Source organism: Monomorium pharaonis, chromosome 3, assembly GCF_013373865.1.
Source record: "Monomorium pharaonis isolate MP-MQ-018 chromosome 3, ASM1337386v2, whole genome shotgun sequence".
Lineage (NCBI taxonomy): Eukaryota > Metazoa > Arthropoda > Insecta > Hymenoptera > Formicidae > Monomorium > Monomorium pharaonis.
Window position 1 is genome coordinate 8,551,336 of NC_050469.1, and position 25,841 is coordinate 8,577,176.

General features: G+C 35.4%; 7 protein-coding genes across 8 annotated transcripts; 1 reads left to right on the forward strand and 6 right to left on the reverse strand.

Annotated features, from left to right (window-relative positions):
• Positions 1-52: 52 nt before the first annotated feature.
• LOC105830053 (ubiquitin-conjugating enzyme E2Q-like protein CG4502) lies at positions 53-3,547 on the reverse strand. Of its 2 annotated transcripts, none has more exons than XM_012669197.3 (4): positions 3,392-3,547; positions 2,442-2,718; positions 1,867-2,280; positions 53-1,450 (listed from the first exon to the last, which is right to left on the reverse strand). In XM_012669197.3, exons 2-4 carry the CDS (start codon positions 2,685-2,687, stop codon positions 1,322-1,324), a joined length of 789 nt encoding a protein of 262 aa, XP_012524651.1. In that variant the 5' UTR covers positions 2,688-2,718; positions 3,392-3,547; the 3' UTR covers positions 53-1,321. The 2 variants fall into 2 exon arrangements, with proteins under 2 accessions (XP_012524651.1, XP_012524646.1); XM_012669192.3 differs by having other exon boundaries at positions 2,442-2,723.
• Positions 3,548-3,766: 219 nt separating this feature from the next.
• On the reverse strand, positions 3,767-5,912 carry LOC105830041 (transmembrane protein 231). The gene is made up of 6 exons (XM_012669173.3): positions 5,785-5,912; positions 5,230-5,484; positions 4,979-5,142; positions 4,617-4,739; positions 4,326-4,533; positions 3,767-4,247 (listed from the first exon to the last, which is right to left on the reverse strand). The coding sequence occupies exons 2-6, from the start codon at positions 5,366-5,368 to the stop codon at positions 3,985-3,987; spliced, it is 897 nt and encodes a 298-aa protein (XP_012524627.1). The 5' UTR covers positions 5,369-5,484; positions 5,785-5,912; the 3' UTR covers positions 3,767-3,984.
• On the reverse strand, positions 5,779-6,508 carry LOC105829962. Its single transcript, XM_028195072.2, has one exon. The coding sequence runs from the start codon at positions 6,199-6,201 to the stop codon at positions 5,779-5,781; it is 423 nt and encodes a 140-aa protein (XP_028050873.2). The 5' UTR covers positions 6,202-6,508.
• Positions 6,509-6,614: 106 nt separating this feature from the next.
• LOC118644841 lies at positions 6,615-7,338 on the reverse strand. The gene has a single exon (XM_036284485.1). It carries the CDS (start codon positions 7,302-7,304, stop codon positions 6,879-6,881), a length of 426 nt encoding a protein of 141 aa, XP_036140378.1. The 5' UTR covers positions 7,305-7,338; the 3' UTR covers positions 6,615-6,878.
• A 182-nt stretch (positions 7,339-7,520) lies between these two features.
• Positions 7,521-15,562, forward strand: LOC105829972 (zinc finger matrin-type protein CG9776). Its single transcript, XM_012669066.3, has 9 exons — positions 7,521-7,860; positions 8,568-8,884; positions 9,214-9,342; positions 9,800-9,968; positions 10,153-10,331; positions 10,409-10,786; positions 11,196-11,301; positions 12,424-12,542; positions 12,767-15,562. The coding sequence occupies exons 2-9, from the start codon at positions 8,585-8,587 to the stop codon at positions 14,933-14,935; spliced, it is 3,549 nt and encodes a 1,182-aa protein (XP_012524520.1). The 5' UTR covers positions 7,521-7,860; positions 8,568-8,584; the 3' UTR covers positions 14,936-15,562.
• A 2-nt stretch (positions 15,563-15,564) lies between these two features.
• On the reverse strand, positions 15,565-19,214 carry LOC105829982 (ADP-dependent glucokinase). Its single transcript, XM_012669079.3, has 5 exons — positions 18,850-19,214; positions 18,174-18,461; positions 17,558-17,694; positions 17,031-17,479; positions 15,565-16,738 (listed from the first exon to the last, which is right to left on the reverse strand). The coding sequence occupies exons 1-5, from the start codon at positions 19,179-19,181 to the stop codon at positions 16,496-16,498; spliced, it is 1,449 nt and encodes a 482-aa protein (XP_012524533.1). The 5' UTR covers positions 19,182-19,214; the 3' UTR covers positions 15,565-16,495.
• An 853-nt stretch (positions 19,215-20,067) lies between these two features.
• LOC105829996 (zinc finger protein 85) lies at positions 20,068-25,524 on the reverse strand. Its single transcript, XM_012669100.3, has 4 exons — positions 25,113-25,524; positions 24,527-24,837; positions 23,332-23,991; positions 20,068-23,245 (listed from the first exon to the last, which is right to left on the reverse strand). Exons 2-4 carry the CDS (start codon positions 24,782-24,784, stop codon positions 21,467-21,469), a joined length of 2,697 nt encoding a protein of 898 aa, XP_012524554.1. The 5' UTR covers positions 24,785-24,837; positions 25,113-25,524; the 3' UTR covers positions 20,068-21,466.
• Between the last annotated feature and the right edge of the window lie 317 nt (positions 25,525-25,841).

Sequence of the window (25,841 nt, forward strand, 5' to 3'; positions counted from 1 at the left end):
AAAGTACTGTTAACACGCGCCGAAATAAGATTAATAACGATTTTTCATATAATTGTAAATATTTTATTTATATATAACTTTTGTCTCTCACACACACCTGCGCGCATCTTTACCTTTGAAAATCTTGTACAGATATTATTTCTCAGCGATATATTAAAGTCAACCATTTAAATAATTAACTGGGTCTTTTATTAATCTAGATACGCTTTGTGATACGTTTATTCATGATGAGATGTAGCATCTAGAGTCGCGCGAACCTTCGCGATTAAATGTTCATCTGAAGTTTTGCAAAGTTTTGTAAAGATACATTAATACTTCGAATTTTGTGTATTTATTTGGCACATACAAGTATATGTCCAACATAACAATTGTATGTACAAACACTTTTGCAAACAGTCGATTGAAAAACGTATAGAAAATTGTTTATACATAATAAATAGTATGTTGTTGCATCTGAAAAAAAGTAAATTATTGTAGAAGCTCATAATCAAGATTTCCATTTCCACGGAAGAACATGGCTGCAAATATTTTTCTTCTTAAAAGATTAATAAACTAAACTTTGAAAAATGAAGAAACGAATTATTCTATCTAATCATAATTTTCGTTGTTCATGTTTACATATTCCATCGATTCTTCGATTATTTAACAGTAATAGTTCAGTCCGCGTTATTGAGCAACTTCTTTTCTTTATTTATTTATTGAAGTTAATAAAACAGAATATTCTGTTATGAGCTTCCGATATTTAACGGATAAATCTTGCAAACATTTGCCAATTCGAGGAACAATTCAATATTTATCTTAATAACTAATTTGGCATAATAATATAAACGTATAGGGACTTGAAAAGAAAATTTCAAGATCTTTAAAGAAACGTCCTTTAACATGCAATGAATTTTTAAAAATTACATTTTTGATATAACACAACATAATCAAAGTTAGCACTCTTGTATTCACAACTCGTTTCTTCTCGCAAAAGAGAGAATAATTACATGAAAAATAAAAAATTTGTAAAGATCTTGAAACCCTCTTTCATATAAAATATGTAGGAATTTTTTTTTCATTACAAAAATTAAAAAATGATTTAAAAAATCATGCGCGACTTTATTCACCTGGCAAGTTCGATGCTTTTTTTTTGCTACATCTGTTTGCGCATTTTGCTGCAATTAGGCAACAATAAAATTATTCTTTGGTTTTCCTAACGCAACAAAGAAACTATTTTCCGAAAAAATCGGAAAAAAATCACGTCGGTTTATTCGCCTCTTCTTAAACAAGAAACGCAGATCTCTTTCGGCTTTCTACGAAATGAAATATTCTGTGGCCTTCAGCCTTCAGCGAGCGGCGGCGTCACCCAGCCATACTTCTCATGCGTTCTTACCAGATTCTTGAATGTCTCCTCAGCCAATTGCCGATTGTACTCTTTGTTCGGTTTTGGCACCCTCGCCACTTGTGCCTGTCAAAATAAAAGCTTCATAAGTCTAAAAAATGGGTAAGTATAAATACATTAGTAATTAATCTTTTAAATTTTTTATCTTTGTTTTCTTTACTCACAAACAGGATAAAACTAAATTTCTTAAAATTGATTTTAAAAAAGGCCATACAAAATTAAAATTTCCCAAGTTTTTATTAATTTATGTGAATGTAACACACACACACACACACACACACACACACACACACACACACACACACACACACACACACGCGCGCGCGCACGCACGCACGCACGCACGCACGCACGCACACACACATCTAATATTGTATCATAATATATGACACTATCATGTATATTACGATTCTGAATACATTTTCATAATACATCATATATGAAGAAATTAATTATTTAACGCAGATCAAAACAGTACTCACCTGCCCCTTTACAACACTGGCTGCAAACTGCATAATCATTGACTCGACGCTATACGCGCAACACCATCCTCTCGGCGTCAACAGCTCCATGCAAATAGCACCGCCATGCATCACGAAGCCTTGATCAATCCTCGGTGAAATTACTCTCATAAAAGGCGGTGCAAATGGAAATTCCTTTGGAAAAATCACGTGCAGCAATATGTGAGGTATCTTCAGCTCGCGCATATCGGCCGCCAGCTTACTGTCCGGGTCAATTTTGTGCAATCGAACAAACCACTCGAAAACATTATCGTTGACGAGCTCCACGGTAAAGGCAGAATCGTTCCGCTGCGCTCTTTGGATCCTGTTAAACTCCTTCATTAATCGACGCAGACCGATGTCCTTGTCGCAAGGAGCTTTACATTCATTGTTGTCCTGTATGAGTTAAGTTTGGTTTAAAACATTTACATACTGTCTCAGAATATCCAACGTTTGATTATCAATAGATAAAGAAGTTACTATCACATTTGTTCATTAAAGAAAAACAGTGATCTTTTGATTTTATATGAATTGAACGAGTCGAGAACTCCACGCACCTTTGCGGTCTTCTTTGCCTTGAAGAAACAACTACGATGAGTAGAATCTGCATGAGTGGAATCTGGATTTTCTAATATCGGTCCGTCCACTGGAGTGACGGCATCTGGACGGTGGTGGCGATTTAAGAGTCTCCTCGATGGCGAATTGGTTGAGCTGCTGGCTCCCTCCGGTTCGGTTATCTTATCGGAAGACCGAAAAAGCTTCCGAATGGCGGCCACCACTTTCTCCTTGGATTTCGTGGACATGGTGAAAGTGCCACTATCTTACCGGATCTCGCTACTCTGCGTTCAAAACATTTTTATTTATGTGAGAAACAAGACTACATCATAAAGTTATAATAGTTTCTTTATACTCTTAGACCCAGTTTTACAACCTAATTTAATCAGAGTTTAATTATATTCAATAAAAGAATTTATTTGATATAAAATAATTTTTTTCTTTGGTAACATGGCAAAGAAGATAAATTTAAAAAATTGTATACTTTCTTCAAAAATTAAATTAAAGACATTTGTATAAAAAATTACCAATAAAGGATAAATTGTTTGGATTATAATAAAAGATCGGTGCAAATAAAAAATATTTTTGACGGGTTAAATTTATTAATCAGGCTGTCTAAATACCTTATATTTTAGAGATATCTCACAAACTTTCAATAATAATTTATTTATTTTATTTTTAATTTTTTAAAGTGTAAAGATGAAAATGTTATATGTTTTTGATTTTACAGACATTTGTGAAGTTTTACTTGGAAAATGTCCTATAGGTCAGTCTCCCATAAGTTATCAAATTATCTATTGTTACAAGTAAAATCGTCAACGTCAGAATTTGTTTTAAAGTCGCGTAAGGGTGTGGAGTATTGTCGGTCTTACCGGAATGTTTGGCTCAACATTAAACTACTCAAAACTAAATGCTACCGATTCACCGACTTATAATCTAATATCACACTCACCCATTCTATCATCGGTTCTGTATTGCTTATGGCTGACAGACTGTCAACGTGCGGCTACTGTGTATTACATGAATACATGCGAGAACGACGAAGATGCGACCCCCGAACATGGCGCAGTCTCCACCCTCGTCGAGCCACCAATCGACGTCAGCCACGAGAGAACGAGCGAAGGGATAGAAGCCGACGTCAGCGACGATAACCGGCGCTACCGTCGTGAATGGCAGGAGTCGGCTGCCTTTTATCGATCCAATTTATATGACCGATAGCGTGGCTGATAGCGCGGACTACAAACGCATTTTTTTTCTTTCTGATAAAAGCGGGTTCTGATAAATTTTATCAGAATTTAAGAATACATAGAAATATATGTTGTTTACATTAAATTTTTTTAATCTAATTGTTTTCAGTGAATAATGACTGTGTATCAGATTTGTATCAAACATCGAAGAGTACATTATACAAAAATTGAACGCAATAAGAACGGAAAGGTCTAGCGTGGCGTGAAAAATAAAAGAAAAAGTTATAACGGTTTGTACGCGAAAGATGTGTAGATTTATTTACAATATTTACCGGATAGGTATATTCTCAGTTTATTTTTATATATTCACCCACGGCCTTACAATATACGTGTTCAGGTATCTATTGGTGAACAGAAATACCAAGATATGTTTAGTCACGTATGCAAACACAAGTAGACACGACAGATATTGGATCCATGCCCATTTTAATTCCTCCCACATGCTCGGCTGATAGTAAATAAAATTTTCCGCGTAGAACAATTCACCGATGACAACTACCGCTTCGTCATTGGAAAAGCCCGTTTTCCATGTTACCCGCTCATTCGTGATTCTGGCAGAAACTATAAAGTAAATACCTATTTAATAACTCTATCTCTTGATAATACAAATCAGTTTTCGAAAAACATGGATATACGTACACTTTCGGTTGAAACTATGCAATAGTAGATCGGCTAGAGAATAATCGGACAGCTCAATGCTGTGGTTGTAAGTTTCGTAGAGACCCTCTCTGCGCAAAATTCCCTTCTGCCGTAGCTCTAAATCACCAAAGAATCGTATCTCTTGAGCTTCATTGCTTAACATTCGATCAAACACGCCAATAGATTCTATCGTTGCTTGAATGAGATGCTACGAAATAAAGAAAATTATAAATAAACAATTAAATGGAAAGCTTATATTATAAACTTATATTATAAACGGCACAAATCCACCTTTAATTTAAAATTGAAGAACAGCAAGAGTCGTAGAGATTTCACTGGCTTGTCTGTGTAAAAATGAGCTTCAAATCTTAGCGAATCCTTTTGCCCATCATTATTTAAATCGTATTCTTGTACCTAAATAAAACAGTATAAATATAGAAATAATACCTAAATAGATATAATAAATATAAATAACTAATGTTTTAATAAATAAAAATCTGACACATATAATCTTTGTATTAGAAAAAGAAAAAAAGTTGGAACAAAGGATTGCGTTTAAAATAAAACATAACACATAAGTAGAGGCTGAATTATAATATAATTCGCAAAAAGTATTTTCAGCATCTTTAATGTATTTTTAATGAAAAAAATACCTTGATTAATGCACATTGATCTTTGATATCGTTTTCTTTGTATGTCGTGAATGTGGAACACACAATGGGCTCTTCAAAGGAATCAATCTCCGCGATTAATAGGTACTTGTATATAAAATGCACATCGGGTGTTTCCGCGTGCATGCGATTTTTCATCCAAATACCTGAAATGTAAAAATATTAAATATAAATGTTATTATAAATTATGATACGCAATATCTAAAGTCGGCAATACAAAAATCGATTCGTACCTCCTGCATTGTAAATTATAAAAAGGGGCGTTATTAAAGATAATACGATGAACAAAATAGCAACAATCGAGGCGCAAGAATGTATTCTACTCTTGTACTTATAAGTGACAGAACTTGAAAATATCTCGATCGCTGCCATTGTAATGCAGTGTTCGTCACCGCGGCAACGTCCACAGGTGCGAAAGTGTATAGACGCAGGTGGACGCAGCTGTCGTTACGTGTGGAGGTACGTCCTCATCTGAGCGTTTTCCTTTCCTGAAAAGAATATGACTTTATTTTACATTCTACATTTATATTTTAACGTATCGATCATTTTTACAATTGAGAAAATATTATTCGGTTACTTTTGAAAACTAGAATCTTAACTGTAAAAATTTCTAACTGTAAAAGTTAGGGGAGTTATTAGAGTATTTAAAATTATTAAATAACATTGTGGAAATATTATTTAATATGTTTCTAACGTAATAAATAAGTGAGTGATGTTTCTTTAGAAGAAAATACTATAATTTTCAACATACAAATTTGAATTATTATTTCTGAAAGTTTGAGTCACACCTTGAAAACAGGATGCTCGGAAGTCGCGTTCGCACGCTGGCGTTTAACGGTGATTCGCCACCTAACAGCTGTATTCGATGTCAAGTCTCGATTTTTCACATTTTTCATTGGCTCTGAAGATTTGCCTTCGTGAGATTCTTCGATATACGATAATGATTTGCCATTTACCACAAGGTCTCCAATGACTTCCTTCGGATTTGTAAGATCAAAGGAACCTCTTTGTACTCGAAATGGTGACACTATGTATTTTTGATTCCATCTAGGAACAAATTTATCCTGTTTTCTTTCAGAGGACATATTTCGTGCTTCGTCCTTTCTCACGTGTGATTTCGTTTCATTCTCAAATTCAAAGAGAGGACTGGAAGATTTATAATGAGTAGAATCATTTCGAGTTGAAATATCGTCTTGTACAGTCATGGAGGACGTTGTTCTGGAGGAAACATCAGTTTTCGTACTGGACGTTGCTTCAGAGATATTCTCCGCAAACAATTGTCTGCTTCATAAAAAAATTTAGAGTATCTTTGAGTGACATTTAAATTCAAGTTTAGATTCAGAGTCTTTGCATCTATTCTCTTCTCTTCTATGTAGAATAAATTAGTGAAGTTTTTTAACTAAATTAAATTAAATTAAGTTATTGGCTTATAGAATTTAGTTACATGAATACAATTAATAATATATTGCAGAAACAAAAACTAATTCAGTAAAAAATTGCATTAACATTAAATTAAAAGTTAATATTAAAAAGCATTATTTATATAAAGTTACAATTTCATAATTTTTTAAAATTTAAATTATTCTAAAAAAAATGTTTTGTATATGAAACAATGTTTCTTTCTTTTACTTTTTATTTCTTTTATACAGTTAAATTACCCTAGGAAAAAAGTTAATAAGTTGAAGTTTGTGTTAAGAAAAACTAGTTAAAGTTAATAATTAAATAAGTTAAAAGTTATCAACATTTTACTTTATTATTCAATCCAAAACATCCTGTGGAATAGAATTATTAATTTCAAAAATTAAAGTATCATATCAAATATTTTTTGTATGTAAAATTTCTTGTATAATCTTATACATAAAGAGTTGGGTAAAGTAACAAGTTAAAAGTTAAATAATAAAAATTGCAAGTTTATTCTTTGTCTCAAATAGACTTGCCTTCCGCCGGTCGAGTCTTGAAGTTCGTCTTCAAAGCGCAAAGTCTTGTTCGTCTTGATTTTCATCGACGCTCTCTTCGCGCCGAGCGTGGATGAGGACATCGATCGCGAGGCGCCGTCCGCGAGATCGGTCGGGATCGCGATAAGCGCGACCGGCACGCGTCTCACGATCAGCTTCTCGACAACGTAGTCGTACTCGTCGGGATCGCACTCGACGACTTCGTGCGCGCGTGGTTTGCGTTTAAGGACGCAACAGAACAATGCCCTCAGCCGTCTCGCCATTCCCGATCCGAATGAGCCACCGCGAGTCACTCTCCGTTCAGCTTCGTCCTCCTCGTCGCTGACGGTGGAGTCCGCGGAATCGTCCGACATTTTCAAATCCTTTGAAACGCGCGCGTGCGCTTTTCGCTCCCCATTTTTATTTGGCAGCGCCGGCAGCGGCCTCGTGCGTGAACTCGGGGTTCAATTCTGTGCGTGCGTAGCGAATACCAGCGAATACGCGATTGGTCGAAGCGTTCGTGTCCCGTATTCGAGTTTGTTCCTTTTGGCAGAATTTCTCCACGCTCTTTCACTCTATTCTTTTTTTTTGCTTCTGACGTCCAATTACATACTTATTTTTTATTTAATGTGACGCGGCCACAAAGAGATCCGGATCCGACGTGACTTTCGGTTATCTATTTCATCTGATTCCATCTCGAGTTTGTCCAAGTGCACGATCTATTGCGTTGTCCATGCGAGTCGACGCGACGGCCATCGTCACGTTTCGGCTAGTCTCCTTGATCCCCTCTGATCTTCGTGATCTCCGGTCGCGAGATTGCGGCATGCGGTATACTATCGGCGTCTCCAGCGAGTGTTGTCGACGCATCAATTTCGGCTGACTGCCCACGCGATTCAGCATACGAAAGACGAGGAACCTCTCCGAGCCTAGGTAAGCCGTGTGGTCAGCGCGTGTTTCCAAATCCCCCGATCCGATGCCGATTCTTTCCTCGTGAAGCACAGCAAATGGCTGCAGCGCGACGCACCCGATACTGTCGCACGTTTAACATCCGTCGCGAAACGAGTCTCGTGTATCTGAACCGAGTGAATCAGGCTCGCGATTCGTAAAATCCGCCTAAATTGATGATTACGTCTGAAAACGTGTCTTTTATTTGGTTAAGGCTGTGTTACAATTCCGTAATTGTAAGACTGATTGTGAAAGCATTGCAGGGCAATCGTTTGTTTCCATTTCCATTTCCATTAGAGTCTTGATACAGACTTGAGTTTTCGTATTTGCAATAGAAATAGGAAAACGTGAAAGGAAAGTTAAATCAAGATTAAAGTTAAATTTGCATTGATAAAGCTGACATGTAACTTTACCTTACAATTACGACTATGATTACGTGGTTGTAGAACAGTCTTACAGGCCCTTCTGGATTTTTCTCATTTTGCTATCTTCCTGTTTCCAACGTGATAAATATTCAAGTAAAGAGAGTAATAAGAAAGTAAGTAAAACCTTTGTCTTATTGTCTTTATGAAATAGATGAACAATGGCGTGGAAAAAACAAATCTTTTGTATATCTCTTTGTCTCTTTGTACCGAGCCCTTAAATTTTTATTGATGAATAATGACTACAGCACATGTATTTATGTTGTATAGGAGACCTAAAGCAAGCAATGGAGTCTGAATCCAGGCGCAAGGGTCCTAGAAGCCCTAGTGCTGATTCAGATGATTCCTCACATGCCAGAAGGAGAAGAAAGTACGATCGGTCACCATCTCCAAGACGAAATCGGTATCGTCGGTCTCGCTCTAGGGATAGAAGGTCTCGTTCGAGTTCTAGGGACAGAAGGCGTAAAGAGTCTAGTAATAGACAAGACTGGAAGCAACAAGCACCACCTCCATCCCAGACCCAAAGTTCTGTACCTAATCCGAACAATTCTACTGGTTATGTTTCAGCGGTACACAATCAATATCAGGTATAAGCAGTTTCATAAATTTGATGGATTTATGAAAAATCTTTAAATGAGTAGATAAAAGCCACAGCATTCCAAGCATTATTTTCTTAAATATTTCTTTTTTTTTTGTTATTAATAACAGAATTGGTTGATTTATATCTCTTTATTCTTGAAATCTTAAAATTTCTTATTTTTAAATTCTTTTATCTCAAAGAATGATAATTAATGTAAATTTAATTATATAATTAACTATAACTAATAGATTATCTATCTACTTAAAGGATAAAATAGAAAACAATGTTTTATTATTTTGACTGACTTTGTTGTAATATTGCTTTTTATCTTTACAGGCACCTCCACCGAACACAAGTCAGCCACCGCCACCTATTTCTGCCTATAATCAGGGATATAACAATTATGGTTATAACTATGGTACGAGCTATGACTACAGTTATCAACAACCTGCTGGATATAGAAGTGTAAGTTGTACTTTAATATATTTTTAGTTTTAAAAAAAGATTGATTTTGATTCTGGTGTCAAGATTAAATGACTGTTGGAGAAGAATGCATATTCTAATATTAGAGTCTATTATGCACTTTTGCAAAGTATATATTTCAAAAATAGTTATACTTACGTTACCGATTATGATTTTTATATTCGGTAGCGTATTTGTTTCCACTTCTCTCTCGAAGCGTTACAATTACATTTCTTTGTATCGCATTATTGTGAATTTCTCAGTAAGTATAACATTCGCGTTATGTATTTTACTCTGGCACTGATATTGGAAATCCATAATATTGATCACACACCGTTACATCGTCAAGACTTCCGTGTATTAGCCAAAGTCCTCATTTGAATATCGTCTGATAAAGGTAAGGGTTGATAAGAAAACCATTGAATGACTTGAGATCGATGGGATGTATTAATTTTGTTAGGATTACCCACCGCCCAACTGGCAAGCGAATCAAGTGTCATATAACAACCAGCAAGCACCACCACCTCCTTCCTTGACATCACAACAAGAATCGTCAAGGCCAATTGATAGCGGTTCTTCTGGCTTAGTGACATCTTTAACAAGGCCTGACGACGCCAGGCAAAAAGAAGGCACGCAATTCTTTTTTGTTTTATTTGTAGTGAACTTAATTCATAATGCAAAAAATTTTAATGATAATCTATTTACAGTAATTTAAATTAACGTTGATATTTATTTAATAGTGTATGTGTGTTTAATAATAAGAATTGGTATATTTGTATACCGTCTTAAAATTTCAAATTAAACACCCAACAGCAATCGCAGCTGAAGTGAAACAACAGAAAGCAACATTGGCCAAGCAACGAGAAGAATATGTTAAGAAATCTGCCACGTTGCAACGCGAACTGGAAATTCTGCGTCAGCAATGTGACGAGATAAGCAAGGAGGGCGGCCGCGAAAATAATCGAATTTTAAAGGAAAATCAGAAATTGCAGGTAATTAACACACATGCTTTTATCAATCTCATTTTTTCATGATCAGCATTTATTTGAATTTAACCTTGTGTTCACAGGTTGAAATACAAACTAAAATGAAGTCTATTCACAATGTCATCGATATGCTCACTGGTATTATTGGTGACAAAGCTACCGTGGACGATCTGAAGAACAAATTTAAGCAAGAATTGAGTAAGCGCTCGAGAAGTCCAAAGGAGGACTTTCCGAAAGGGAAGTCTCCTTCGCCCAATAGATCATCAGCTTCCGATTCGGATAAGGAGTCCAAAGCAGAAAGAGATATTAAGGAGAGAAGATCGTCGGAAGATAAGCCAATGTACAATTTTGTTCACTACGATCCTGAAATGCATTGGTGTAAAGTCTGCGATATCTTTCCTAAAACAGCAAAGGAATATTTAAATCATCTACATAGCAATGAACACAAAGAGGCTTGTTTAGTAAGTAATATTTTTAAGTAACATAATCGTTATAAAATGTTGATAGAGATGCCTGAAGTAATCAAATGTTAAAGAAGATAGATCTAGAGCTCCTTATACAAATAATGCAAATTGTTACTGTAAAGAACAGGTAGAAGAAAAAAATATGTATATATGTATATTGCTTTGTATAATAAAAAAAGGATTTATAATTAAGGTTGTATATATATTTGTAGTTCAAACTATATTTGTAACTGGATGATATATTACAGTAACGATCACGACAAGCAGGTACTTAATGTATTTAATGGTACATAATGGAATTTTTGATGTACCATATGTCAATACTTATTAAAGACAAAAAAGAGTACCGAGTTTCTTGCGTCTGTTATAAAATCCGTTTTAACTAATATTTTACTTTATATGACAGGAACGCAAGATTGTTGATATGCCATGGCATGAGCGAAATGGCGAAGGGACAGAAAAAGAAGTACCCTTTTATCACGGACTACCAACGAAAAGAACGCCTATTAAAGGTAAGGTCAATTACAGTGGGCAATTACTAATAGAATATAATTCCGTAGCTTGTGCACAGATAACTGTGGTGTTCGGTATGTATTGAAGAGATCAACAATCACAAGTTGCTTGAAAATTTGTCCTATGTAAGTCGGAACATTCGTCAAATAAAATGTTAAAGTTAATAATTTTGATTTGTATCACGGAATTTTATGGCAAACATTCTGTAACTCAAGATAATCTTGACGGAGATACAAATTTTCTTGCAATGTCACAAACACCACAGAGATGCATTGGATTTTATCTGGATTCAAGAAGCGCACTTTCCAATCCAGCTTTCTGGCAATGTCACTTTATCGTGATCATGTGTCTAATTTCATTTTCCACAACACTACGTTTTACACAATTTAGGGTGATCGACTATCTTCTGGATTAGATCTTGTTAAGATCTTATCACGTCGTGAAGTGCATTACTTGACAGAAAGTAATGACATGTAAGATAATGTATATAAAGTATTTTGTGTTGTTGCTCATAACCGAGATACATATGTACACACATATGTGTAAGTTTGGTGAAGTTATATGCGAAGAAAGTTATCACTGATTTATATTAAAAATGTGTATATTATCTTTTCATTATTATTAAATTTATTTTTTTTAAATATTGTATTAACTGATTTGTAAAATATACTGCAAGTGCCCATTTGTATAAACTTAATCATACACATAATCGTTTAAGTACATATAATCACATTTTACAAGTCATATATTCAATAAAATCTTAAATCTTGAAAATAATTAAGAGTAAGCAGTTGCAATATATTCATAAAAATATAATGTATTATTTATCTGTTTATATATATATTTATATGCTTTATTGTTTGTGACGTGTAGAGATAATATTTCTGAGAAATAAAATTGGTTCTTTCCTTTCTTCCCTTTCTGTTTTTCTACAGATCATCGTGGGAATATACAGAGAAATTTAACATAATCGGCTATTTATATCAAACATCTTTTAATATATTATTTTTGTTTTCAGTGACATGAATGTGTCGTGGCAGAATATAAGGTCATTCTTTATGAACTTATAATGCTTACCCTTTTCGAAGCTTAATACTAACTGCGGGATTGTTTGATTATAGGGCTGCAGTTCTTTAGTGCAGCAACGGCTTGGTACTGCAAACTTTGTGACTCTTGGATAGGGGACCTTCATTGTGCAAGTCTGCATCTCAAGTCTAAACGCCATTCTGAGAATTTTTCTGTAAGTAATTTTCTTACAGATGGTACTTAATAACAATTAGATTAGATTTACTTTATTTGCAAAATTATAAAATTATGAATTTTTTAAATCATTTTCATTAATCATAAATATAGTTATTTAAAAACAATTTAAATTTAAACTAGTAAAAAATAACTTGCAAATTTTTTTTTACATGTTTCATGTCCTCGTTGCAAATAATTTAATTAAATAATGTATTTGTTCAGCGCTTTGTGGAACAAAATCCTCATTGGGAAACTGACTGGATGGCTGATAGAGAAAAGGCATTTTCCGAGGAAAAACACAAACAGATACAATTGGAATTGCAGAAGCAGAAAGATGACGATCCGCCGATAAAATCGAAGAAATCGAAGAAGAATAAGAAAAAATCAAAGAAAGCGAAAAAACGCAGAAATAAAAGCAGTGCTAGTGATACGTCGAGTGAATCAGAGAATTCTGATACAGAATCAGATCAAGATACTACCAAGAGTATACGTGTGGCAATGCGAAACAAGATGAAAGCATCCACGCAGGCAATTTTGAATGAAGAAATAGATTATCAGCCTTTAAAATTGAAAGGACATTGGTCAAAAACATCGTCGCAGATTAATCAGTCACCGCTCCCCGAACAACATCCGTCGGAGGCGGACGATAGACAACTCCTGAATTCGATCAGAGACAAATTGAAGGCCAAACAAGAGGAGGAGATGAAAAATCGTAAGGGGAATCCAGAGAAAATGGAAGAGGAATATGATTTGCAGCAGGACGTTTATTCAAAGAAATCAGAGGAATTGGAGGCTTGGGGTCCAAAGGAGCCACCAAAGCCTTTTTGGATTAAGAAAGAAGAGGAGAGGCAATCTCAGGCGATCGCATCAAATAAACCGATCGAGTTGCCGAAACCAGAAGAGATGCCGAAACCGCACATGGGATTCTGGACTAAACAGCAAGTGAACATGACAGTGAAGCCGCCTGAAAGTAAGTCAGTTGAAAAAGAAGATGATAGGGATCGCGATAGAGATCGTTACAAAGATGATCGCGATCGTAAGTACAGTAGATATGATAGAAGAAGTCGACGCGACAGAGATCGAGATAGAGACAGAGACCGTGATTACTACGACGATCGTCGAAAGAGAGACAGAGACAGCAGAGACGATTCTCCAAGACGTGATAGAAATTGGCGCGATAGCAGTCCTAAGAGAGGCTACGACAAGTATAGCAAGGACAGACGGGGAGATAATGATAATTCATCGAACGACGAATCCAAATTTGATTCAAAAAAGTCAAACGAGAAGTTAAAGAAAGGTGCCGTTTCGAGCAAGAAATCCGCGCCTCAAGTAGCGGCCAAGGGAAAATTACCGTTCATCGGCCGATTACCTTTGTTCAAGAAAAAGGTCGAAGAGCCGAAGTTACCGGAAAAAGATATCGCACCGTTGCCTTACCAACAAAGCAAGTTTGAAGACACGCCAAAAGTACCCAACGAGATTATCAATCCACCTGGTGTTGTGCATATTACCAAATTAGCTACCCCAGTAAATTTAAATAGCAGCACTATGGCTCCAGTGACAGGCAAAACTAACAATCAACCTATGAAGATTCTAGTGGCGCCTCCGCCCCCCGTCCTGAACGAAAATAAACCGACCCAGCAGGTGGTCGACATGGAGATAGATGATCAGTCCGAGGAGACGGTCATAGAAGAGCAGCCAGTAGTCGAGCAGCAACAAAAACAACAGCAAACTTCGAGCGTGTCGAAATTGCCGTTACCCCCGCATCCACCACCACCATTGAACAGACCACCACCCAGCTTCACTCCGAGTCAGCAACAACCAGCAGCGCAGCAGAATAGACCATCGGTGCAAAGTACATTACCGGCACCGCACTTTACGCCAAATCGACCGCCTCCACCGTTCATGTCAAATCCACCACCATTCGTTCAAGTACCACCAAGATTTCCGCCTCGTCAAGCTGTACCACCCGCTCCCTTCATGACGCAGCCGCCACCGATATCGAACGCAAACTTTGTGCAGAATCCGCCGCCGCCGACGGTAGTAGATTCGGGTAGTGCTGGGGTGCCGCATTCTGACGTGGCCGATATACCGGAACCGTCAGAGAAACGTCCGGCAGATCCGAGCACTCCATTGCCGGATGATTTACAAGAAGCTCTCAATATAATCTTTCCTAAGGAGGAAACCGCGGAAACCAAACAGCAACAACAGAGTCAACAGGAATCTAACATTATGTATTCTTCTATGTACAGTATGTTGGGTTGTGTAGGATATGGTCCCGAGTACATGGATCAGCCACCACCCGAAATTATGCAAGAAGCGGAAGCGGACACGCAACCCGGGCCCGATGATTTGCGCATGTTGGGCATCGATGAGGGTGATACGATTTTGTAAATCATGATCGCGATCTATGGATTCATTATCGATGTATGGCATTTCGTTAATGATTCACGTGCAAGAAAAATCGCAATAGAGAAGATTATTTATCCGTATCTAATCTTTATCATTTATTTCGATAATATTTTATCAATAACTTTCTTTTATGTTTTGAAATAGAATATGATAAAAAAAAAATAAAACAATTCTACGACAGATGATCCTAAAATACTGTGAACATATAAAGTCAGCGCCATAAAAAATTAAAAATTTGGCCCAGCTTAAGCAACATGTACGGTCTGTAAAGATTACTTAACGATATACAGTAGAACTTACAAATTGCCCGCTAGATTATGTTATTATTTCGTTAACATAACTATTCTTTTCATTTAGTAATATATTTTTGTCAATTTTGTTTTAGAAAATAGATACACTATTGCACAATCAATATCACATTTTTAATGACATTAACAATAATAATGATTAATGTATGATATAGTTTTAAACTTTGTCTCTATCTTTTAAAAAAAAGGTTATAAGAATTTGTTGAAAATCGATAAATCTGAATAATGTTATGGAATGTTATCAGTGCATAAGTCAAAAAAATAAGACGAGATGTAATATCAATAAAAGAATACAATTTCACATTTGTGTATTAACATTGATATTGTATATCTTTAATATTGCAAATCCGTAACTTTCAAGCTTACGCCGTATATGTACATTTTCGAATGTAAAAGAAATGCGAGATTTTTAAATATATATATATATATAAAGATAATAGATTACATCGGAATGTATCGTAACATTGGAGACATGTATATGCGACATTTCCCGAGATTAAATAATTATTTTTCTTCTTTTAAAGAATCACTTTGACTTTTCAAGCTTTCTGTTTCTTTAAGTTTAATCTTACAATTTCTAAAAATTAATAGATTACGATTTCTAAAGATAATATCACATTGTGGTTTTGAAAGTTAATATATCATAACTACGAATCTATTGCGAAATTGTTGAAACTATCTCTATTGAAATATAGATCACATGGCACCATTTAATTCTTAAGTATCCATTTTGACTTAAGTTTTTCAGTACTCAGGAAATCTCTGGTTTTCGTTAATTCTGTTTTTGTAAAAATGCTTAATACATGCTCTATCGTAGCATAATTAGCCTACATAATATAATATCGAATAAACTTTCTTCGGTTAAAATTAATCTATAAATGCAAGAATTAACAATAGAGTTGCAAACATCGATGTTAGTACCAAATTACTATATCGATAATCGTATTAGGCGAAGCGTCACAATTTGATAAAACACACTCGCATAAAAGAGTGCATAGAAGAATTAAATCGTGCTTTATAGTCTTTAGTGATGCACGTAATTACAGTCTATATTTCTTGCAGTCAAATCGGAATGTAAATTCAATGTAGATTCTCACGTACTAAAAACATTATTAAAGGCCTACTTTAGGATTTCTGTTCGTCGTCTACGTGTGTATGGATGGGAAATGCAATTCGTAATGCGAACACGGCGGTGTAAGTAAAATCCCGTCGTAAATCGATGTGAATCTATACTTTAAATCTGAAGTACCAAGCCCGCGCTAGAAATGTTGTCACCGCCTCCTGCCGTTTGACTAGCTTGCGTGCAAACCAATACGGGAGCGACGCACACCTGAATAGAAATATTCTCTTGCTCCACCTTCAATATTTCATCCCAACAAGATACTGGCTTGTCGATGTTCAATGCTATTCGAGTACCGTCGACGATAGACGTCGAGAAACTGTCGTCCATGATCAGGGTGGCTTTCGTTACATCAACCTACACATTAGATGAAATACTTTTAAAATCGCGAACGTAAGACGGCTTATTGCTCACATATATAATATACATATATAATATATATTTTAATATATAAATTAAATGTCATATATATGTCTAGTAATTTCTGTAAACGTTTCATTTGAAAAAAAGTTGCGGATTTGATAATTATGATCAAATATTAGAAATCTGGTAAAACATTTAGGAAAACTATTGTTATAAACTATTCACATATAATTCAATTAGAAAACGCTTGTCGACAATTTATTTATTCATATATCTTAACACTTACGTTACTCGATGCGCATACATGTCTGTGTGCGGTTAACGATGCTTTGGCCGCAGCGGCCATAGTATTCTTCCAAACAGAATCTTTAACGGTGAATATGGCTTGGTACGCCAGCGTGTGCACGTGAATTCTCGTGATCTCTCTAGAATTCGCGATCGACTTGCCTCTCAGGCGTATGAGTTTGAACAATGTTCTCATCTGATCCAACACTGTTGCGACACGCGGAGTTGAGTTTGCCACTAATGAGATATTACCGTAATACATAGTATTGTACAAATTCGCTATTTCCTGTTCGTTCATTCCCAAACTGTCGGCAAACGGAACCACCAAATCGCACAGCTCAAAAAGCAATTTATCCTCGGCGAATGAAGCCATTTCGAAATGAATTCTGGTAGAGCTCAGACGTTCCACCATTTGTTTTTTTACATTTATCAGCAGGTTCTTGCGTTTGTCTATACAATTGTGTGTAAAAACGCGTAGATTTTTTAAAATTTAATGCATAATTGTGGATATAATCACTAAAATATTACCTTCTTGAAATGGATAGTTGTCCATCATTTGTAGGCCACTGACTACCAATAAATCAGGATCGTAGGTTCTCAGAATTTTGTCGAAGGCGTTAAATGAACTGATCAGTGGATTATTTATGTCGTTGTGAATAATATATCTAGAAAAAGGTGTAAAAGAATGCAGTTTCTACCAATTAATATTATTTACTTAATTATGCATTTTTATTCAGGATTGGACATAATTCTTAATGTAAAATATAAATGATCTACATTATATGTATACAATGCAAACTATTTTAGTTATGTAATTTATGGATCATCAAAGATTCAAATTTTATCAACAATAATAAAAGGTATATTCTATTTTTTAATTTTAATATTTTTATTTTATCAATACTCTACTAAAGTGTCATATATTAACAATCTTATAACTTAATTTTACTTTTTTCTTTTTCTCTTTGTTATTTATAATTTATAGTACTTTATATTGCTCACATCTACAGAAAGATTTTATATAAACACAATGTAATTTATACATAATTTATGTAGAAGTAATCAGAAAATGTACAAGATAACTCTGCATTTATCTTATTATTATGTCTGTTATCTTATTATCAGTTTTTATTATCTATGTTACCTGTTTGCTCTCGCACTGGAATAAGGGCCCCATACTTCGCCATGCTTGTATTCCATGATGAGGTGAATATCATCGCGTTTTACTTCACCACCCACTATATTTATCACCTGAGGGAACATCTGGTGCAAGGATTTGGTCATCTTAGCCGCGAGAGTCACGTCGCATCCCTCCCGCGCGAATCGCATCGCCATGACTGCCGCATTTCCTCCGATTGTCGAGTAGGACGAGGGAAACGACCGTGCTTTTGACACCAATTCGTCGAATAAAGTTCTGTTTGCCATGTAGCGTCTGTAGAAAAAAGTTTTGCTCTGTGTAGGATAGCTATAATTATTACGTGCAATTATAATATACTAAAATGATTTAGAAGGGATAATAAACCTGTATAGAAAACATTTTTATACTTTTAAGTAAATAAAAATATTTATGGTTGCCGGAAAAAGCTATTGGTTAAACACATTTAAGATTCTCTAATTCTCTATTATGAAACATCTTGTGTAACACGTCTCATGTCAAATGTAACTTATTAATCAATTACTTATATAACTATAAAATAATTGAAATAATTAACATCTAACAATTACTATATTTAATTATTAAGCAATGCGCTTTCCGTTACATGTGCATACTTGCAGAACGTTTAATGTAAAAACGATGATAGAATTCAAACAAATCTTACTCGGCTGCGGCTCCATGGCGAAAATAATAAGCAAAGCTCTTGAGCAGTTCAAGCTGGGTATTGATCTCGTCAAAGTGTTCAGGTCGGCCGATTTCATCCGAATATCTTAGCAGATGTTTCGCGTCGATGAAGACGTCGGTGCATACGCCATAACCTATGGCAACTTTCGGCCTCCTCGTGATAACATACTTGTTCTCGAGCTTCTCGAGACCGTGCAACAGAGTCAGCAATCGTTTATGCAGGACGTCGTCGATGTTGCGGTAATAGATTGCCGTCAGTACGATTAATACGGTGAAAAACGTCCCGAAGCCTAACCTCTTCTTGTACCCCATATTGTCGCCGTCAGCACACTCGGCCCCGCGAGGAACGTTCCGAATCCTAACCTCTTGTACTCAACACAGCGACAGCTCCCCTAGTCCCCTCTCCTTAGATTAATGAGTGCATTGGGTGCCGCCACGGTGTGGAGGCAAACGGTAACAAAAAATAGGTCCAATTACAGTAATCCACATGAAATTTATAATGTATCAATTATAAAAAATATTGATAAAAAAATTATTAAATGTTCATGTTCGTGCAAAGCCGAGTCTGGACAATGCAAGCACTGCATAGCAGTTCTTATTATAATTAGGTAAAAGTTATATATAAATATATAAATATATTAAATATTATACTTCTAATTAATTCATTTTGATATAAAAAATATTTATCATTTAATTTACAGGACAGAAAAGTGTGATATAAAAAGAGCTACATGCCATATTAAACAGAAATGGGACAAATTAAAAAACACAACAGGCGTCTGACGCTGGAGCGCGAGGGAACATGGCAGAGTGGCGTACCGCCTTTCCGATTTAGTTTTCCGAGGCCCATAGGACAGCACCCTTAAACGTTGCACGCGCAAAAAGTTACACAATTGACCGCGAAATTTGCATAGGTTACCTGCAGACAGTGCAGACACTTGCTTTATTTTGAAACTTTCTTTCGATAAGATATTTATCTCATCTAAATATTTGTATATCAATTGTCAAAATTGTAAATGTTTTAGAGCCATGTAATGTACCATGTAATATAGTATATTAAAAGGGTATTATAAAAAGAGTAAAAATATTAAAGAGTAACAAAGAATTAAAGAGAGGAAAGAATAAAGAAAATATAAAAGTATTATTTATTCAAAAAAATATATTTTAAATATTGGGTTAAAATTTTTCAGAGCCTTGGTATTTTTAACTTATTTATTTGAGCATGATAAATATTCACATATATATATATATAATATATATATTGTGGTAAAATATTAATTTAAAAGTTTTTTTACACACAAATGTTTTCTTAACCTAATCATGGATGATTATAATGCAAGGGGTGTCCAAATAGTCAAAATACACTGAGTAGGTTGAGGGCATACTAAATACCCTTAAAAAAATGATAATGCAAGACTTATTTTTTAAGAAAAACTTATATAATTAATGATTCTATCAAATATGTATCTGTTTGCTTTAAGTACATACAATATATAAAAAACAGTCTATCTCATAAAGTAAACAATCACATGTAGAATATGTATACACCGACATTTTGATCAGAAATATTTTATGGAAGTATAAAATTTAAAAGTTTATATATCGCTTTAAAATCTTATAGCTATGAATCAAACAATCATTATTATGTAAATACAAAAAAATTTTTACACTTACATATTGCGTAATACATTACATATAAAAAATGCCTAAAAAACATTATAATTAAAGTACTTATGCTATATAATGCACAGAAAATTGGAATAATAAATATAAATATAATTGAAATGATATTAAAATATAAGTTATAAATATCTCTCATAATATCTCATAAAGAATTCAAACTCTCTTGTAAAGAACTCAAACTAGAAGCAAAGACGAATGATAATAACAAAATACTATGTACAATATTTTGATTTATCTATAATAATATTCTTTGTATCTTCAATTGTATCTTCCGAGATTTCTATTGTATATCTTTTGCATATCTTTTTGTCAGAAATTTATATCAAACTAGCAATTTAACATAACTTAAAACAATATATATACCTGACAATGTTTCATATCATATTGTATATTGTCTGTAAACAACATTCATTCAGAAGATCTAATTATGTTACCCCAGATTAATGTGAATAAATTTTCACTCAAGTTATCTAATTCACGTTTAGTTTTGTATTTTTTGTTATTAAAATTTTAATAACTGAAAATAACATTTTAATAAGACCTTTTATATTAAAATAGTTCAGCTATTCTAACATAAATCTATAAAGGATGCGTTCGAGGAGACGTTATTAGCTCTACCAGCATCAGTCTATCTTCATTACTCATTAAAAGTAGAACAAGGAAGACTGATGCTGATAACACTAATAGCGTCTCTCCGAACGCATCCAAAGTCAGCAAAGTATTGGACATTGATGTAAAAAAAATGTAAAAATTCTTAATTATGTGGATAAATTTTCACTCAGAATAATGTAAGAAAATATGAGTAACTACATTCCACAGAATTAAAAGAATCTGGTGCAGTAATGTCTCATTCGTGTCGATTACTACAATTAGCAATTTTCTGTTAACTCTAGTATTCCATTCGGGACAAGATATTAATTCGCCAAAGTACTTTCACACTCCTTATTCTTCGTGTGAAGGCGCATATGTTTCTTCAGATTGTCGAGCCGATTGCATCGGCGATCACAGTAATCGCACTTATAGGGCATCAGATTGCTGTGTACGACCACGTGGCCGTTGAGATGGCTAATCTGCTTGAAGCGCTTGCCGCAAATGGTGCAGGTATAGGGGCGCTCGTTCATGTGTGCGGATGAGATGTGCGTTTGCAGATTCGTCTTCCTGACGAACGTCGCTTTGCACACATCGCACTCGAACGGTCGTACGTTCGCGTGGATCGCAAGATGCGACTTGAGCACATTCTTGTGCTTGAAGTTCTTCTCGCATAGGTGACACTGAAACGGTCGTTCGTCGTTGTGCACCTTCTTGTGCACCGACAGATGCGCTAGTTGCTTGAACATTTTGGCGCAGATTTCACACTGATACGTACGGCCATCCTCGTGCGCGGCACTAACATGACGGCGCAGAGTATCCGCTAGGGTGTATCGTTTGCCGCAAATCTTACAGCAGTACGGACGCTCATTAGTATGTGTCAACAGGTGACCGTTTAGATTGCGCTTCTCAAGGAAACGCGCGCCGCATACGTCGCACTGGTACGGCTTCTCGCCATTGTGCACGTACATGTGCTTCTTCAACGAATTGGACAGACTGAAGCGTTTCAAGCACACGGTGCATTGGAAGCGACGCTCGCCCGTGTGCACCAGCATGTGCGACTTCACGTGACCGGCCTGCTTGAACCGCTTGCCGCACACCTTACAGTCGTACTGACGTTCCTGCGTGTGCGTGAATATGTGCCGTTCCAGTACGCTCTTCGTCGTGAATACCTTCTTGCAGCTGTCGCACTCGAACAAACGGTAGACGTCACGGATCTTGGACGACGTCGATGTCATCGTCGCATCATCTTTGTGCGAGTTCGAAGTATGTTGCTTCAACGAGTCTAGGGAGTTGAACTTCATGCCGCACACCGTACACTGGAACGAACGATAATTGCGATGGGTCAGCGAGTGCTGACTGAGGTGGCCTAACTGCTTGAAGCTCTTGTTGCACACCTCGCAAACGTACGGTCGTTCGTTCGTGTGCGAACGCATGTGTCTTTCCAGTACACTCGGGAAGCTGAATTTTTGCTTGCAATACGCGCACTGTAAGGATTGCAACTTCGATATGCGATTCTCTGTCAACAGCTTTCGTCTACCAATTTGTCTCTTGTTGCTCTTGTTAGATTCTTTCGTCATGTCCAGCGATAAATCGCAATCCTCGTTCGTCGTCTCGGGATCCGAAGTCTCATGCGTCATTTGAATCACAGACTTTTTTTTGTTAGATGGAACGTTGGCGTTGTTTCTTGTATTTCTACTGACTGGTATCTCTTTCTCCATATTGGTTGATTTATCCTGTCCGTGCGATTGCTTCATGTGCTTTGCGTATAATCTCGGAACGCTAAATGTTTTATTGCATAGCTTACAATGGGGAACCTGTTTTGTATTGTGTCGAGTTCTCACGTGGTTCTTCAAAAATCCTATCTTAATATATTGCTTTTGGCAGTACTTGCATTTGAGAGATTGAGCATTTTCGTTGATCTTTGGTTCGTTTTTAGCGTCTGTTTCATCTGTAAATTCCATTAAATCTGTTTCGCGGATGCCGTTATTCACCGGAAGTTCATGCCTCACATTGACGTAACTAAAGATATTTACATCATCGGCCTTCGACGAAAGTGCGTCTTGACTCTGTGTATTTCGTACATTTTCGCTTTCCTCACATTGCTGAAACATTCGAAACATAATAATTTTAATCGTTATATCACATTTATAATATTGATACAATATTGTATATTATACTGCTTTATTACATTAATATTGTTCGATGTATTTTGTATATCTTTCGTCGTTGCAGCTGCATCTTCGTCTTTCTTACTCGACAAATGCTCAAGCCATTCTTCTTCCGTCTTTAAAATCTCTCTGTCTTTTTCTACACTTTGAAAAATCTCACGTGCGTTTCGTCTGAATAGTATATCATACGGAACTTTGCCGTTCCAACAGCAATATGTCGAATTATGAGCAATCTGTACAAAGTTTAACCCTTCACACCAGGCCCTAGTCGGATTCTCTCTCACCCAGGATTCAAGCGAGCTCTTAAAATCCCTGTAGCCACTAACTTCGCACTTAGACACATCCCCGTGCAGTATGAATAAATTGTTCCACAACGAGCGTAGCTCGTACACAACTTGTTCAGTGAACTTACGCCCATTGCCGCTCTGTAGCACTCGCGGCGCTCCTATGATCCCCAATACGTCTAACAGATTTGTCGCGACTTCCTTGGCTGAATTGCTATGGAGAGCCTTTAGCACAACAAACTTGGAAAATAGATCTTCGTAAACAAAAAGGTATTTATAATTGAACATCGAGTCTATCATCATCTCTATTATGTCGATGCGACCTTTATTGTATAATTTCTCTGAAACGTCAAACGATCTTCTAGGTAGGAAATCTAAGGAATTCGTTTGACTGGGCTAAAAATAAATATATATGTGGAACAGTTTCAATTATATATATAAATACATTTAATTATACATACACGTGTAATCAGTAATAATGTGACAAGTATATTCTTGACCTTGCTGTTCTATTCAAATATATTATACTATCTTTTATTAAAAAAAGATTTTAATAAAAAAATGTGATAAAAAAATATAAACATTGTTAAATAATTAGATTGAAAATTAGTCATTCTCTAGAATTTAACTGATATTATGAATTTTAATTCTTACTTATTTTACTTTAGACTATCATATTGTTTGGGTCAATATAATAAAAAAGCTTTAAAAAACAATAAAATTTTTTCAGAAACAAACCTGATATTAAGGAAATATCATAAAATGTTAGAAAAAGGTATTAAATAAAAATTATTAGGAAATATAAGAAATATATTTTGAGACAAGTAGAATAGAGTTGAACAAACAGAACAGCACGATTGAAATAAACATGTCACTGCTGTTTCATAATTTTTTTTATTACAAAAAGAATAGAATAAAGATCAAAACTTACTGTTGTATCCAAACAGCTGTTCTGTTGCTCAATTTCCTTGTCCTTCTCTTTAGATGAGACTTGCAAAGGCACAACTTTATTTTGCGCAGATTGCAAATTAAGAGTGTTTTGGAAGAATTCTGCTTCCTGTTTTATGATCAAGTAGTCCTGACTTCTATCTCCCGGTAGCAAGTGATCCAGAGCACTGTGCACATATGCATTTTGTGGCATCCATTCCACACTCAACGGCATTTCCTTGTTCATTATTATTTTTGTCATGTGTGTCCTGTCTAATGCAGTTTTTTTGTTTGTGCCGCTCCCCTTACCGTTTCCTATAATTAAAAATCAACGTTTTTTTTATTAAATACTGTTAAGCGAATAATTTTGTAAAAAAAATTAATGTTTTCATGAAACTTTCCTCTTCATAGCGAAAAATAAACGGACGCCGGAACTAATTCTAATCTGCCTAATAATGATTATCTTTATTATATACTTGTAAGGATTAATTTTAAAACTTTTATTTCTTTATCATTTATAATATATTTTTTGTATGTCAAAAAAAGAAGCCGGCATAATAAAACAATCGCTCTTCGATCGAATAACTAACCTTTACATCATACAAATTCAATCTGCATTGTTTACCAGGTGCTGCGTTTCATTTGTAAAAAAATTATTTAATTAGAATCTGTGTACCATATCCTTCTATGCATTTTCCCGCTTTGTTTCGATAAATAAATCGCGGTAAACCCAATTCTGTCTGTAACTAATAAGATATGTCAACTATTCTTGGCGTTCTTGGTACACACCGTACCATACTGTACACAGTGGCTGCGTTCAGCACAAAAAGCAGCTTTTGAGCTTTGCAACTGTTGTAAAATTCTTCAACACGACCAGTGTTGCCAACTCCTGAAAAAATAATCCGCTAACTTCAATTTAAAATACCGCTAGAAAATCGCCAGATCATCTGTTGCGAATTTAAGAACGCACCCTTGGAGTGCGTTTTTAAACTCGCAACGGATGCACTGGAGTGTCATTCTATCTTTGTTCAACTTTCCGTAAATAACAAAAAGATGGAATGACATTCCGGTGTATCTGGCTGCATCCGTTGCGAATTTAAGAACGCACTCTGATGTCAAGGCAAATTTTCATGACATTCAATCGTAGAGGTTGAAAACCGCTAGATGTTCCGAATTAACAAGTTTAACAAAGAGAAAACAAGCAATGAATTTTAAAAATTATTAGAATTATTTGTAATAATTCGCAGTCTGCGAAGTAAGCAAAAAAATTTATTTATATTGTGTGTGTATGAACTTGTGGGAACTAAAGGTCTGTTTTT